Source organism: Lotus japonicus, chromosome 1 (assembly GCF_012489685.1).
Source record: "Lotus japonicus ecotype B-129 chromosome 1, LjGifu_v1.2".
NCBI lineage: Eukaryota > Viridiplantae > Streptophyta > Magnoliopsida > Fabales > Fabaceae > Lotus > Lotus japonicus.
In genome coordinates, this window is record NC_080041.1 from 31,644,634 (window position 1) to 31,661,935 (window position 17,302).

A 17,302-nucleotide genomic window follows, 5' to 3' on the forward strand; every position below is an offset into this window, starting at 1 on the left:
TGTGTCCATACTGTGGTCATATCTATAGGCTTGCCAGGCTAGTAGAGAGTTTGGTTGTTGCTAGTCTGTGCGCCGGTCATGCACCTAGAGTGGGTCGTGACAGAACCCCTAGCCATCATATCTCTGAGGACAGCAGGAGCCCCAGAGATCCAACGGTGGAGAGTCTCCTAGGGCCCAAGCACTCATGTATAAGCTCTCACCAGGAGCTCAGGTAAGATATTTGAACTCCAACACTTAGAGATTTTTTCATCTGGCTCATGAACTAACTTAGGCACGGGATTGCCTTTGCAGGACCCCCTCCCAGGTTCAACCACGGTGCTCGGACACGTCTCCTCCCCTGTCCAGTTTCAGGCGTTGCCCTACCCACTCTCCTCAGCTCTGCGTTCCACCGCACCCCATCTCCTTCCACCCACTCTCGGGTGTTCTTGGGCGCTCTCCCCGATCAGTCTGGATGAATTGTTATAAGTGGTTGGGAATCCAAACTGTTATGCCACAAGACAGCAGTTGTCACTTTGATCAACACTGGTGTGATGGGCGATGGAAGAAGAGGTTGGGCTGGAAGCTTGTTTGGTGTACATGTATTTGGTCAATATGGTTGATGAGGAATGATGTTGTGTTTAAGGAAGCATAAGCGAATCTGGAATCGGTATCGGATGCAATTAAATTTGGAACATGGAACTGGCTCAGAAACAAGGTGAAGGGCTTTACATACTCGTTTTATGAAACTAGCAAGTTCGCATCGAATACAATATTAAGCAACAATCTTACACTAATTACAACACCTTAAAATTTTATTAACACACTGAGAATCTCCATTCCTTAGTGGCCCAAAAATTTAATATCAACCCTTATAAGCGGAAAGAAACCAGCACAACCTAGCAACTAGGATTCATCAGCAAAATCTATATCAAACATATATATAAAGAGCACACAAAGTATCACATGAACCATTCTGAATTTCTGATCTTAACTACAAGTTGTAACCTTGGACTTTCTAAGAGTAGAGACAAGTATGTAATTATCCAGGGGATGGAAAAAGTCAAAGATTGTCCACCGTCTATAGTAACACTCAATAACATGAAGAAAAAAAAGGCCTTACATTGCAAAAATTAGTCATATCATAGCTTTTCAAGTTGAAAAGAACAACATCACAATCAAAGTGGCTCACACAAAGATTCTAAATTCCTCCAATCACATTGTATTTTCTAGTGATTTGTACTGCCATTGAATTCTTCATGTTGCTATTTGCTCTTTCATTGTTACAAGTTTCCTCTTCATTTTGCCTCTCTCTGCCGGATGAAGTGCGAGAAGAATCACATCCAATCCAGTTGTTGAGTGATCTTTTCCTTTCATGCAGCAAGTCTTCAATTTGACAAGTTGAAGATCTTTTTCCTATCGAATGGTTCATCATTAAAGAACCATTGGTAGTCCAAATTTTTTGGGGTCCATGTTAAGTGTTTCCTACCTATTATGGCTTCAAATGTAGTTCTATTGGCTAAATGGATCAATATCCTCAAGTGGTTTTTTTTTATAGGCAAATGTTAGTTGTTAGTAATGTTAGTAAATTAATCATCCTCTGTGTTTGAACCCTGGACCCTTCACCCTTCATCTCACCCAAAATATATAAATATTAAATCCCTCAAAAACAAAATTCTTCTGCTTCCACTCTCCACCAGCAACACAATTATGCTAATTCAAGAGTACATTCATATTTCACTCACTATATTATATCAATATTTAGAAAATCAATAACCCGAAAATGGGCACCTAGTGTAACTTAACTCCAAATAATCATGTATCAATCTTTCACTTCTCTCAATTAAACTTGGGTTTACATACCCAATTGGTTATCTGCCAAACATTTCACTAATATTTTTCTTTTTTGAAAAAAAAATATTTTCAATATATTTTAGTCTATAATTTCTTTTATATTTAGCCACACTGATATATAAGGTCTGGATCCGCCCCTGACATACCAGGAAGAATTTGGATCCTCTCATATATTATTTATGTTTAAATTACATGATAAAGTGACGGTGATAATATGTTATTTGGGGTTTAGAAGTTAATACTCTCATGGGAAGAAGTATTTTTACATAAAGATACATAATGTTAAAAAATAATAAAAAATACTTGCATGTAATTTAAGAGCAATATCCTTCATGCATCGCATGAGTAAACAAGTGCGAATTAAAATTTTTGGTCACGTAATCATTTTAATTTTGGGGTTAATTATATACGTTAAAAAGATTTATCAATTCAAAACACTATATGTATTTGAAATAATTAGCCTTCTTATGATTTTCAAAAAAATATCCTTCTTATAATAATTGTATTATCATTTTTAATAGGCTTAATACATCAGAAGGCCCCTGAAATTGTAAAGGGAATCAGTTCTAGGGCCTAAAAAAATTTCGCATCAAATTGAGTCCCTAAGAATTTTTTTTTATTCAATTAAGGTCAAATGCCGCCAGACCTCAATTTTGTCATAGTCATCAATTACACGTGGCTTTTATAATTTTTTTTAATTAATTTTTTTTTTAATTCCAACTCATCTCATTTATTTAAGGATAAAAATAAAAAATAAAAATATTAAAAAATTACAATTTATTTAACTTTGATCCTAATTATATCCTTAATCCTTATCTCCTTCCATCTCCATGAAATCAACAACAACAAATTCAGAAAGAAAAAATACTCAGAATGAACAACAAATCTAACATGAACCACCATCTTAATCTTCATCCTCAAACCACCAAAAACCTATTCCTTTACCAAGAAATCAACCCCACAAAAAACAACTAAAAAAATCCAGAAATAAACCCAGAAACAACCACAAATTCAACATCACCCATCATCAACACATCCAATGCAGAGCCTATTGTGAAGTGAGATATCACTGGTAACACATCCAATGCCTCAAAAAAACCGTGTCCTCAAGGTTCCTTTGCAGATCCCAGGCTCATACCAGCTAGAGGAGGGATATGAAAATTGAAGGGTGGAGCTGCCATTCATACATTGAACACTGAAACCCTTTCATCTTTTCCTTTAACCAACACCATGCTCTAGATCCACACGGCCCACATCCCCATCCTCTGATTCTTGGTCCAGCAAGGAAGAATATGTTGGAGAAAAGGGATTTTGCATCCTCTGGTATTGCAATTGACACTCCCAGCCATTGATAAATTGCCATCCAGATGTGCCACGCAAAGGAGCAGGAGAAAAACAGGTGAGTACCTGATTCCTCTGCTTGAGAACAAAGGGGACAAACGCTATCCTCCACAAGCCTGATCACCTGTCTTATGAGCAGATTCATTCGCGTTTGGACTCGATCTCGCTACAAAAACCTCCCAGCTCTCCAACCTCCACCGAACCACCGAGCTTCTCCAGCACTCCGTCCGCGCCCTCCGCCTCTCCGAGAAGCTCCAAGACCTCATGGCAGCCGCGGATCTGGATAAGCTCGACATCGCCAAGGCCGCGCAGTTCCACTCTGAGATCCTGAGCCTCTGCGACGAGTACGACCTCGCCGGCATCGACGCCGTAGACGAGGAGCTCCGGTGGGTGAGGGAGAGTGGCGACGGGTTGAGGAGCGAAGCAATGAAGGTTCTGGAGAGGGGAATGGAAGGGTTGAACCAGGCAGAGGTTGGAACTGGGTTGCAGGTTTTACAATTTGGGTGAATTGAAGGGTAATTAGATTTAAGTTTTATTTTTTAGGAAATGAGTTAGAAATAAAATAAAATGAACATATTAATTGGTATTTAAAAAAAATTATAAAAGCCATTTGGAAAAAAAATAAGACACATCAGCGGCTGGCACACTTTAGCCTTAATTGAATTAAAAAAAAAAAATTCTTAAGGACCCAATTTAATGCAAAAATTTTATAGGTTCTGGAACTGATTTCCTTTATCATTTCAGGGCCTTATTAAGCCTTTTTAATATCTCAATTAATCTATTATCAAACTACTTATTGATGTCAACTCCAAGAAACAATTCCACGGATAAAAACAAACGTTGGCACATAATACATGAAGCATCCGCAAATACCACTTCAACCAAATATGAAAATGCATCTAATAACAATGCCTGATACTTAAGGCCAGACTGGAACACTCTTACAAGTTACCCGGTGAGTTCCAATAGCAAGTTCGCATCAAATACAATTTTAAGCAGCAATCTTACACTAATTACAACACCTTAAACACACTGAAGAATCTCCATTCCTTAGTGGCCCAAAAATTTAATACCAATCCTTATAGGCGGAAAGAAACCAGCACAACCTAGCAACTAGGATTCATCAGCAAAAACTATATCAAACTACAAGTTGTAAACTCGGAATTTCTAAAAGTAGAGACAAGTTTGTAATTATCCAAGGGTATGGAAAAAGTCAAAGATTGTCCATCATCTATTTGTAAGACTCAATAACAAGAGGAAAAAAAAGGCCTGACATTGCAAATATTATTCATATCATAGCTTTCAAGTTGAAAAGAACAAAATGACAATCAAAGTGGCTCACACAAAGATTCTGAATAGTGAATGCCTCCAAGCAAATTGTATTTTTCACTGATTTCTACTGCCATTGAATTCTTTATGTTCCTTGTACAGGACTCTAACAGCTGATTTCCCCTGTCTTCTTATTCGTCCATCTATTTCTATTTGCTATTTCATTGTTACAAGTTTCCTCAATCCAGTTGTTGAGTGATCTTTTCCTTTCATGTCACAAGTCTTCAATTTGAGCTATTAAAGATCTTTCTTCTATCCAATGGTTCATTCATCATTAAAGAACCGCAGGTACTCCAAATTTTTTGGGGTGCATGTTAAGTGTTTCCTACCTATTATGGCTTCAAATGTTGTTTTATTGGCTAAATGAATCAATATCCTCAAGTGGTTTTTTTTATAGGCAAATGTTAGTTTTTAGTAATGTTAGTAAATTAGTCATCCTCCAGGTTTGAACCCTAGACCCTTCACCCTTCAACTCACTCAAAATATATAAAAATTAAATCCTAAAAAAAATATTCTCCTGCTTCCACTCTCCACCGGCAACACAATTATGCTAATTCAAGACTACATTCATATTTCACTTACTATATTATATCAATTTTTAGAAAATCAATAACCACAAACAATCATGTATCAATCTTTCACTTCTCTCATTTAAACTTGGGTTTACATACCCAATTGATTATCTGCAAAACATTTAACAAATAACAACTACAAAGGAGCTAGTAATTGAATCACAACACAAATTAATTCACTTTGTTGAAAATATATAGGAGCACAATTGCACAAGACATAAATTCCATGTCCTTCACAACCCCCAAAACTAATATTTGTAATATATATAAAAACTAAGTTCAAATGCAATCATCTAGACACAATCTGCAGCTACTAACTATCTCCTACCAGAAATTTTCATTTAAATAAAAGTTCACATGTCCTTGGATATATGGACAGTTCTTTAATCATTTCAAATTTCTTTTGTAACGATGAGGAAGGCTCAGTGTATATAGTCATTGTCTGTAAAACCCTTGAATTCTGCATGATATATTTTGCAAAATGCAGCTGAAATCTCGTGCTATCATAATTTGTAATAGAACACTTTCTAAGCTGTGAAGAAAGGCATTCAGGAACAAATTTGGGGGAAATCCAAACCAGATTAGCAGACATCAACTCCATATTAAGGCCAAAATTTTGAAGCTTAGGGCACTGCTTGAGCATTGTAAGTACCGAATGCCAGTTCATACCCCACCCCCAAGCGAGCTCCACATGAGTTAAATTGGGAAAAACTGGAATATCTTTGAGGGACTGTTAAAAAGAGAGACCAGATAAGAAACATTATTGGCTTATCTAAAAAAATCAAAACAAGTTAAACACATATTTCTTATAATATATATATATATATATATATATACACACACACACAAACCTCATCAGTGGCAAGAAATTCTACATTACAAATTGCTTCCAGAAGAACATCTAAATCATCAAGGGAATATATATCTGCCCTGACCAACTTAGGTAACCCTTTAAAGTTGTTTTTATTAAGAGTATCATAATCATCTCCAGGACAGTATGTACCGTTCACATGCATATACTCAAGAATTGGACACCCTGAAAGAAGTTCCCGAAGACATTGCAGATAGTCAAAACCAACATCCTCCAAATGCAGAGTTTTGAGTGAGGGAAGGTCCACAAATGAATATACTTGCACAGATAACCCCATCAATTTGAGATCAACCAGAGTTTTGCAGCTGATGTTGGAGCCGCTCAAATATATTATTGTCTGATCCATTGGGTTTGGGAAGGTTACCTCAATGTGGAGGTTCTTAAGTCCTCCACGTTGTGTTGCAGCTTTGACCCATTCATCAATATCGTAATTAGAAGGGCGAAAATTGGACTCAACCACATATTTGAGACAAAAGCTTCTAATGGGTTGGTGCCAATCTCTTGCGCGAATGGTTGCGTATATGAAATTTTGAAACCAATGATAGGCTGTGCTGTTCTTTTGGAGGTTGCTTTGGTTTTCAAAGTAGAGACTAGGAACTGAGTACCACAGCGACTTCCACCTCTTAGAAAGAAGACTTGTGGCAATGGTGTGTTGGGTTGGAAGAAAAGAGAGAATGTGACAAAGAATATCATCTGGCAAGGCGCTAATCCTGTCAACCATTGTTACCAAATACCAACTGTTGGTTCTCTTCTTTCTCTCTGCCGCTGGGTTTACTTGCTGTGCAAGGTTTCTCTGCAGTTAAAACTTTGTATAAAACTTTGTGTTTCTAGAGTTGGCCCAAGGGCTTTAAATTCTTAAATTTGGAAGAGATCCCAACTTTCAACAAATAAAGTTCTTATCAAAAAAATATCCATGCCAAGTAAATCACGATTCTCTCATTAAAAAAACAGTTTTACTATCTCATAATTGATTTTTTTTTTTAAATATTAGACACAAAAATCAATCATAACAAATCAGGATACTCTCAATTTTCTATAAAAAATATCGATCAAGTTTTCTTACCATCTCACAAGTGATTTAAAATAAAAGAAAATTGAATCAGTGATTATATGGTGAACTGCGTTTCAATTCTGTTTTCGTTTAGTATAACCAAAAGGGTTGTTTTGTAACTGGTCTATCTTGTATTGGGTGATTATTTTCTTATCAATATAACTCATATTTGAATTCTCAAAAGAGAAAATCTTGGTGAAACTTGAGATCATGATCCTCTCTCAATTGTAAAAAAAATTGACAATGTCAATTTTCACTTGATTTAGAATTTTCGATAATTACTTTATTTATTTAGTAAAGTAATTATCGAAATTCTAAATAAGTGAAAATTTACATTCAAAAAGAAGATAATTACTTTATTTATGAATTTTATCGCATTTCGGGATCTCTCCTTATTTTAAAGGATTTGTTATAGTTTTGTTATTCAAGGGTTTTGCTTATTTTAGGGATCTTTCCCTACTTTCTAGGTGTCTTAGTTTTTCGCTTTTGATATTGATTAAGGGTTGGCTAAACGACCTATGATAAATTATCATAAATGTCGAGGATTAATTTGTTGTTTTGGAATTCTGCACTAAGCTCTTATAAGTCCACCTTGGCGATTGAATAGGGCATACCTGGAAGAATTTGGATCCTCTCTTGCAAGTGTTCCCTCCAGCACTATGCAGCAAAATCTCACCCCTTAATTTGATTTTTCCTTTTGCCAGCGGGGAAATTTTTTAAGTGTATGTGATGGATAGGTAAGATCCAAAAACCTGTAGTTTAGTTTTGGCATTTAATGGAACTTTATGCCTTTTGAAACCAAGTACTATGGAGTACCATTTTGTTAGCAGGGTGGACTCAACAGCAAAACTTGTTGAGAGTCAATGAGGTTTGTAGGGACATGGTCATGAAGGGTGAGACAACATAAAGTTGTTGATAATGAATTTCGAGTAAATCTATGCAGTGATTGAGTCCTATGTAAATAAGATGTTGTAAACGAGTACTATCATCTTCTTGTGCTTGTAGGAAGATTTTGCAATCCACTTTACTCCTTATTAATACTTAAGTTACAAAAGTTTTGAAAGTTCAAGGGTAAAATGCAACCTTGGAATTTAAGTAGAGCTTTTTATATCTAAGTTGAGTTTTCATGAATGTCCTCTGTCACAGATATAATCTAACAATTATCTAGTCCACTTCTTATTACAATGATTGGCAGATATGGTGCAGCCAAATTTGGAATTGTGTGTAAAATAATTTCAATACTTTAAAGTAGCAATTCTTTGATAAGCTTCACTCTTTCCTAAAAGAGGAATGTGAAGTAAAAGAATGCATCATTTGTTAGATTCAATCATCTTGATTATCCTACACATTTCTACTTATAAGAAACAAGTTCCTAAAGGAAAAAAAAAATCCTCAGATTTATCTCTTCTGGGTGCACAGTGATATTTGAGTTACTGTCATATCTCAATATCTAGCAGATCAATAACCACAAAATGGACACATATGTGTAACTCAAGTCCAAATAATTGTGCACAGATGATATATAACGTCAAAAGAGCTAGTCATTCAATTAAAAACACAAATGATGAAAATACATGATAAACTAAGAGACAAATTCCATGTCCTTCAAAACACTAGCAGTTGCACTACATGTAGATAAACTAAGTGCAAATGCAATCTTTTAAACACAATTTGCAGCTACTGACTAGAGCTTGTCATTCATTTTCAATTTTTCATCTAAAAGAAAGTTCACAGATCGTAGAACTCCTTCGGCATAAGGACAATTCTTTTATCATTTCGAATTTGTCCTGTAATTTTGAGGAAGCCACAGTGCTTATGGTCATTGTTCGTAAAACTCCTGAGTTCTGCATAATATATGTTGCAAAATGCTGCTCACTTTTGGTGCCTTTATAATTAGTAATGGAACACTTCTGAAGCTGTGAAGAAAGACACTCAGGAACATTAAAGGGGGAAATCCAAACCATATCAGTAGAACTCGCCAGCATATCAAGTGATAATTTTTGTAGCTTTGGGCATTTCTTGAGCATCGCAAGTACCAAATGCCAATTCATACCAGTACTGAACATGAGCTCCACATGAGTTAAATTGGGGAAAACTGGAATGTCATCAAGGTACTGCAAAATTTAAAAAGAGAAATCACAAACATTAGTGACATTTTCTAGAAATTTAAACGAGTTAATCACAATTTTCTTTGACATATATACAAACCTCATCAATGCGAAGAAACTCTACATTACAAATCACTTTCAGAGGAATAATTGATTCAATGTAAGATATATCTGCCTTGACCAACTTAGTTAAGCTATTTAACTTGTCATTACTAGGAGTAGAATCGTCATCATAGCTTACGGTAATATCTCTCAAATGCATATACTCAAGCATTGGACACCCACAAAGAAGTTCCATAAGAAATTGCGGTTTCGGAAAGTGGACCTCAACCAAATGCAACGTTTTGAGCGCAGGCAGGTGAACAAAAGAAAATGCATCCAGCTCTAACCCAATCAACTTGAGAACAACAAGAGTTTTGCAGCTGAAAATGCAGCTCTTCAAGGTGAGTATAGCAATTGTAGAGGGAAGATCGATGTGGAGATTCTCGAGTCCATCACCTTGTACTGCAGCGTTAACCCATATATTGAGATCAGAATCTGAAAGGTTGAAATGCGAAGAGCCACATTGGAGACGAAAGGTGGTGATCTCTGGTGCGCATGGTTCTATATATAAACTTTGAAAAGCCATCATAGGTTCTGTTGTTTATGAGATAGCTTCGATCGTCAAAGAAGAGAGTGGAAACTGAAAGCCATAGTGGCCTCCACCTCTTTGAGAGAACACTTGTGGCAATGGCGGTTTGGGTTGGACGAAAAGAGAGAATGTGACAAAGTGCATCATCTGGCAATGTGCTGATTCTGTCAGCCATTGTTAGGGTTCACTCTGCTAGGGTTCACAAGAATGTGACAAAGGACTTGTTCATCTTCAATCGCTTCTCCATTTCTCGTAGAGCTTTCATTAGATTTGGGGCTGGTGTGTTTTAGGGTTTAAGAGATGTCTCACTTGCCAAGGCTGAAATTCCTATTTCACTGTTTCTTCCTTTCTATTCTCTGTTTTTCTTTCTTTTCAGAACTCTATTTCTTTTTTTATACTCCCTCCTATCCTATTTATAAGCAACAAAAATAAATTCACATAGTTTAAGAAATGTAGTTAAACTAGATTAAATGCATTAAATTTGTCTTAAATTAAAATAAACTACCAAAATTACCCTTTGTCATTAGTGTTAGAAAGTGGGAAAGAGCAAGAATAATTAATGAGACACATTTTACAAGTTAGAATTTTAATAAAAGTATCATTGGAAAAAATTAATTAATATAGCTCAAACTTTCATTTGGTTCTTATAAAAAGAATCAAGATTTTTCTTCTCTTTCATGTTTATAAATAGGACCAGAGGGAGTATTAAGTTCTAGCACCATGTGCTATGCTATTTTCTGGTGCCCACTAGGGTGTAGAAGTTTCAAAATGGTCCACCGTTGGATCCGACTTTAACACCGTTGGATTTAAGAATCTTAGAATATTCTTTATTTGAATGATTAGGATTTGTTGGATGATAAAATGGCAAAAGTGTAAACACACCCATCTTCTTCTCCTTTCTCACCAGCTCTTCATCGTTCAAAACCTTCACCTCAATCAGATAGCACCCAAGCACTAAGCTACGTACATGACAACTCAAATCAGAGACACCTTTGCTGAAATGGTTATGGTACATTTACAAGACATGGCGAAAAATCAATAACAAGGCCCAATAACAATCCTAATTCTTTAATTCCTAATCTCAAATCTCTAATTTTCTTCTCAAACCTTATCATCTTCATCTTCTTCATACGAATTTCAGAAAATAACAAAAAGTTAACAACCATGCTTCAAATCAAAATCGAAAAAAAAAGCATTATCGTTCCATATCCAAAACCAGATCCCAGATCGAAGATCCAAAACCAGAAGCCCATATTGAAGAGAAGAGGAAGCAAACCAGATTGAACCCGCACATCTTCAACCCTCGATCCCCCATGGACGACGTAAAACAGAGAAGACAAAACCATAACCACTGCCACCTTTGTAACACTCCATTTTCCGTTATTAGGTTATTTACTGTTTTATTTTAATTACTACTCCCTCCGTTCCTATATAAGTCACAAATAACTAATTCTCTTAGATTAAGAAAAGTAGTTACTAGTAATAAATTTGTAAAGAAAATGATTTACTTTCCTAGATTACCCTTATTTATTTTCCTATGATTTTCTCTCTCCAAGTTAATATTTCTAAAGTTTATCATCTCTTTCATATTAAATATGAGGGTGAACTTGAGAAAAATTATTTAATGCTTCCTAGATATTAGAAAGTGACTTATATTTTGTAACAAATATTTTTCAAAAAAAGTGACTTATAATAGGGAACGGAGGGAGTATTATGCTATATGGTAATTTGATGAATTATGTGATTTTATTAGACAATTAAGTGATTATGTGATATATGGAGTGAGTAAATTATTTAAATTGTATACGAGTGATATAATATAAGATTTAATTAAATAAGGATTTTGGGTTTTAGTGTGAGTAGTTGAGAGTGAAGCCCACTAGTACTACTAGTTTAGGGTTAGGAGTGAAATAAATAGAAAGAAAGAAAGAAAATAAGGATTAGCAGAGGAGCCGACAGAAGAACACGTGAAACAGAGAAGGAGAGGAGAAAAGTGGAGAAAACCTAGAGTTGATCTACAAGAGGTAAGAGTTTGAATTCATATATTTAGATGGGTATAGTAGTTGGTAGTGGTAGAAAGCGTGATTTAGGAACCCTAGTGATGTGGAGCTACAATATCTGCAGAAGCGGGAACACCCGAAGAAATTTACGCAGATTGCAGTGTTTCTTTCTGACGAAAAACCAGAGCTTTTCGGGTAGAAACAAGCTTTTGAGGGTCAAATTCGCAATTTTCTATTTTTTGTTTTTTTGTTTGTTTCAGTATTCGGGTTATTTCAGCGATGCAGAATTTTTTAAACTGAAACTATATATGTTTGAATTTTGAGTCAAGATTTGTATGGAGGAAAAGAAGAGAGGTGGTGGGCAACCATGGGGGTGGCGGCGCGCAAGGGAGGTGGCGCGTGCGGGAGCGCGGCGTAGGGGAGATGGCGGGTTTTTGGGGAAAATTGGGGAGAAAAATCCAATTTTTGTATAATAGTTGCAGAACCTGTTATATATGAATGGCAGAGACTATTTGCGCCCCCTTTTTTGCTAAGTCCGCCATCCCTAAACACGCGAAAAGACTAAAATACCCTTCAGTAATTTAAATTTAAAAAAAAAAAAAACTACCTTATCTCTACAAACCCTCCCCCCTCTTTCAACCGTATACCATCTTCCTCTCCCACCCAATTTCAAAAGTTTCAACCCTCACAAAATCAAGTCTCTCAAACCCACAACCAAGTCAAGAAGAGGAAGAGAAAGGAGGACAACCAGTAAGAAGAAGAAGTAAGAAGAAGAAGTTGAAGTAGAAGAGGAAGAAGGAGACCAAGTCAAGAAGGAGTAACCCACAAAATACAACAACAACCCATAACCCACAAGAAGAACAACAATGTAAGTTATTTCTTACAAGTTTTCGAGGCTTAGGTTGTATTTCGTGTTAAATTTCAGTCCCTCGATTTGATTCTGCAATGGGAGGAGGTTTCGTGACTTTCCCGCACTCTAAACCGCGGACAGGTTTTATGGCTACCGCATGTTTAAGTGCGGTACGCCTGTCAAATCTTTTATACCTACCGCAAGTTTAAGTGCGGTTAGCCTGTCAAATCTTTTATACCTACCGCAAGTTTAAGTGCGGTTAGCCTGTCAATTTTTTTTTAATTCTCTCTGAATTTTCTCTGAATGTTTATAAATTATTTTTTATGTTAGCAAACTGTTGTTTATGTTAATAAACTGTTGTTTATGTTAATAAATTGTTGTGCATGAGTATTAATTTTTGTATTTTTAATTTTCAGGCCTCCTAGGAAAACTGCCCGTGTTGTTGGTCCTTCTACTGAACCTACTGCTCCACGGGATCGTAGCTCCACTCATGCTTCTAACCGCAAACGGTCAGAAGAGGCTAATAGAGGAAGGGGTAGAGGAAGGGGTCGAGGAAGGGGTAGAGGAAGGGGTAGGAATGCTGAACAAGAGCCTGCTGTACAGGATCAGCAGGATGATGAGATTATGGCTGATCAGCCGGATGATGACACTGAGGCGGAGGAGGAGACTAGTGGTGAGGAGGAGACTAGTGGTGAGGAGGAGGCTGAGGAGGATGTCGGTGCTGACCTCGAGGCGGAGTTTGATGAGGAGTCTGGTGATGAGGACGATGAGAACAGGTTGTGGTATGAGGGAGGTCCGTTTGACCTTTGCTTGTTGACTAAGTATGGCGAACATATAGCTCGTGACATATGGAGGTCATACAAGCGGCCAAATTATGAGACTAGAGGTGTGCTCAAGACCTATAATCATGGGAGGATGTGTCATCCTGTAGTCCATCATGCTCGGTACATAAGGGGTGCGGTGCATAATGCAGGTTTGCGGTGGGTGATGAAATGCACAAGCCCGAGTGTTGACCAGAGCATTATTTCTGCTTTTGTTGAGCGATGGCATCCTGAGACGTCATCTTTCCACTTACCCTGGGGGGAAATGACGATCACACTTGAAGATGTCTCAGCATTACTCCACTTGCCCGTAGAGGGTGAGTTCTTCTCCTTTGGTAACCCGACTAGGGAAGAGGCGGCTCCTGCGGTTGCTCAGTTACTTGATGTGGACATTGAGCTTGTGATGGAGGAGTTTGATGCTTGTAGGGGTCCATCTCTTCGCTTTAGCTTTCTCCAAGCTATTGTGGAGAAACACGTAGAGGCCAACAATGAAGTTCTTGCATGCCGAGCTTATATGCTGCGGTTGATTGGCATGACCCTTTTCTGTGACAAGAGCAACACATATATTGGTGCTGTGTATTTGTCTCTGTTTGAAGATGTTGAGAATGCATCAAGGTGGAATTGGGGAGCTGCCACTTTGGCTTACTTGTATGGTCAGCTCGGGGAGGCCAGTAGGAATGGTGCTAAGTCTGTTGCTGGTTATTTATCTCTTCTGCAGGTATTGTTATTTCTTTCTAATTATTGTTAAAACGTTTGTTGTTAAATAATTAGCATCATACTTTGGCATTTTCTCTTTTGCAGTCATGGGTGTTTGCCCACTTCCCCGGATCAGTGTTTGAGCGCAGGGACAACCCTGCCTACACACCAGACAGGCCTGTTGCACTAACTTGGGAGGCGCTTCGAGGGACTACTGAGGTTGCGCAGAAGAGGATGAACCTGGATACGTTTCCGGCCAGTTCTGTGATTTGGAGACCTTATGTAGAGCACTATGATCACTGGCCCTTCCCTCAGGTTGCCTTGTATAGGGGATTTATCAGGCATGCCGGGATGATATTCCCATACCTCCCAGATCGAGTCATCAGGCAGTTTGGCCGGATCCAGTATGTGCCAGATCCCCCACCATCGTCAGTTACGTGCCGGGAGTGTGATCGTCGATTTGCGCACTGGAATGATCACATTTGCCATCTGTCGGAAGAAACTGCTTTCCCTTTTCAGACCACTGTTGATGTACATATTAGCATCCGAATCAATCTCCGTCAGAAGTTCCCTACGTATAAGTGGCCAATCGTCTTCTGCAAGACCCTTCAACGATGCAACACATCTATATCCACAGTGGCCATCTCCCTTTACATTTATAAAGTCAACAACGAATGGATGAAACTCACCAGGGATTTGTTTAAGGTAGCGCCGACGTAGGTAACTACTCACAGGCTTCTTATTCTTTGTACACACCATCCGGATCAGAGGACTTTGTACCTTAGAAGCCTTAGAAGCCGTAGAAACCTTAGAAGCCTTAGAAGCCTTCGAAGCCTTAGAAGCCTTTTGAGACCTAACCTTTGGAGAAGGTTCCTGTAATGGTGTCGTGTTGCTATCACGCCATGAGCCCGGATACTCCTTGTCAATAGTCTCCCATCTACAAGGAATGCGCTTTGTAGAGGTCTCACCACATCCCTTGGCAAACTTCTTGGGCTTGTTAGTGGATCCCATTGGCCTACCCCTTGTTTTCTTCTTTGTTGGAGCGCACATAGAAGTCGTTTCTGGATAAGTAATCATTCTAAGGCTCTCAATGATCGACATTCTAACTCCGTGAGAAGACTCCTCGAACTTGGTTCGTAATTTATCAAATTCAGACTCAAAACTCAAACCCAATGTTGGATCCCTGTCACGGTCCGAAGAATCCCAAGTCAATTTCCTCCAATGTGGATGAATTGTAAGTAATGGGACAGATTCAAACTTCATGAGCTCACAAGCACATGGTAGTCCATGGGTTCTCCTAAGTACACATTCACAGTATATACCACCAACCCCAATCATGCCAATTTGAGTCTTCTCTTTAACAATAATGTGCAATGCGGCTCTAGATACAAACCCGCGCAAATGCTTATAGAACGGGTCATTCAAAGAATGCTCTGTGACAAATATGCTGAGCTGGAAGGACTCCTTTATCTTGTCATGCTGCATGATAATAAGCTTGTTCATCGCAGTCCACGCAATGACCAAGTCACCCTTACTGTCGGACAATAGTTTCTTCAGCTTTGAGTGTGCCCCCTCAACTCTGCGCATGGTATAAACATGAAATAAAAAAAACAGAAAACATTTTGCCAAACATTTTACAGTTGAAGTAAAAAAAGTGAAGGATAGCAACAAATTACCTGTTTGTTGTCGTGCACCCCATGTGCATACAAGTATCAATCTCAAACTTCACAAACTTGCTTCTCAAAGGCAACCAGTTAGTCTCAATGTAAGTCCAGAGCTCACCGGTATTCGACATAGCACCCACAGCTTTATCATACTCAACCTCGTTGGCAGCATACATCAATCGATTCCATCTATCAATAATATCTTCACGTGTCTCAATGTCTTTCACAAGTTTCTTCATCTCGCCAGTTACACTCTTAAGTACATGAAACTGACATAGAAGACAGCGAGCTGCGGGAAAAACAGTTTCCAATGCTTCCATCAAAACTTGGTCTTTGTCTGTAACAAAGACCTTCGGCAGATTGTCCTCATTAATGATCAAGTCTTTTAATCTATTCACAGCCCAAACAACCTCATCCTTTTGCTCATTCTGCATGTACGCAAAAGCAATTGAGTATGTCAAATTTGTCGACGTAACCCCCACCATCTCAAGTAAAGGGATCCTGTGCCTATTGGTCTTGTATGTACTATCCAGAATCACAACATGAGGAAACTCATTGAATAAGTGAATGGAATCAGGGTGTGCCCAAAACAAAGATCTGACCACATCAGTACCATCCTGCACCCTGGACCAATGTGCGTATTTGTGTTCTTCCAACAACTTCATCAAGTGTTGCATCTCGGTCAACGATCCCCTTTTCAACCTGTTGTATGCTTGCTTCTCATTGTAAATCTGTTTAATTCTAGTCAAGTTGGTTGGGTTGTGTTTCCTTATAGCAATCAAAATATCACTGGCCTTGACCCTTTCTTCAATCATTTCTCCCACCATCGCCTTTTCCTCTGGATTTAGACGGCCAACATATGAGTGACCCTGCAAAACCTCAGCAGTGTCATGATTATGGATCCCACTATGCACAAGCACCGTCCACATTTTATCTTTATTACTACGCCTTGCCCTTAGCCTGAATGGACAATTACACTTCTTAGTTCCAGTCCGATTTCGCTTTAACACCGATGTGGATGGTTTATATTTGCCGCCACGCTCACATCCTAGTGTCATCACGACCCTCCTTTTGTCAGATCCATAGTCCGACTTCTGAATAATAATAACATAGCCATGCTCTTTACCTACAGCTTTGGCCCAATTAACAAGATCTTTGGAGGATTCAAAAGCCTACAACATTTAAAAACTCAATTAAGTATACATCGCATGACCTACACATAGTGCCTAACTTGTTAAATTGAACAAAACTTACTTGGCTAGTGGTGAAAGCTTTTGTAAGATCCACAGAAGGCACAATCTCCATATTGGGCCTATTTACTTCCTCAGGTATCATTATGCTGCAATCAACAAAATAAGCTCAATCAATCTAAAAAACTTTGTTCTGTCCGCACTTTAATATGCGGCAGCACATATTTGCCTTCCGCAGTTTAACTGGCGGACCTATTATTCCAACATATCACTTTCCGCACGTATGTTAACGGGAAAATCAATTTTATTTAGATAGTAGCAGTACCAGAACTTAAGACGATTGAAATG

General features: G+C 38.1%; 3 protein-coding genes and 1 pseudogene across 3 annotated transcripts; 1 reads left to right on the top strand and 3 right to left on the bottom strand.

Annotated features, from left to right (window-relative positions):
- Window positions 1–5,409: 5,409 nt before the first annotated feature.
- On the bottom strand, window positions 5,410–6,678 carry LOC130732852 (F-box/FBD/LRR-repeat protein At5g56420-like). The gene is made up of 2 exons (XM_057584853.1): window positions 5,924–6,678; window positions 5,410–5,802 (listed from the first exon to the last, which is right to left on the bottom strand). Exons 1-2 carry the CDS (start codon window positions 6,662–6,664, stop codon window positions 5,410–5,412), a joined length of 1,134 nt encoding a protein of 377 aa, XP_057440836.1. The 5' UTR covers window positions 6,665–6,678.
- A 1,832-nt stretch (window positions 6,679–8,510) lies between these two features.
- On the bottom strand, window positions 8,511–10,073 carry LOC130731792 (F-box/FBD/LRR-repeat protein At4g26340-like; annotated as a pseudogene).
- A 2,158-nt stretch (window positions 10,074–12,231) lies between these two features.
- LOC130732860 (protein MAIN-LIKE 1-like) lies at window positions 12,232–14,820 on the top strand. The gene is made up of 3 exons (XM_057584864.1): window positions 12,232–12,601; window positions 13,000–14,122; window positions 14,206–14,820. Coding segments are annotated over exons 1-3 (1,740 nt in total). The 5' UTR covers window positions 12,232–12,599.
- A 19-nt stretch (window positions 14,821–14,839) lies between these two features.
- On the bottom strand, window positions 14,840–17,099 carry LOC130732871 (protein FAR1-RELATED SEQUENCE 8-like). The gene is made up of 4 exons (XM_057584875.1): window positions 17,019–17,099; window positions 15,777–16,936; window positions 14,959–15,679; window positions 14,840–14,872 (listed from the first exon to the last, which is right to left on the bottom strand). Exons 1-4 carry the CDS (start codon window positions 17,097–17,099, stop codon window positions 14,840–14,842), a joined length of 1,995 nt encoding a protein of 664 aa, XP_057440858.1.
- Between the last annotated feature and the right edge of the window lie 203 nt (window positions 17,100–17,302).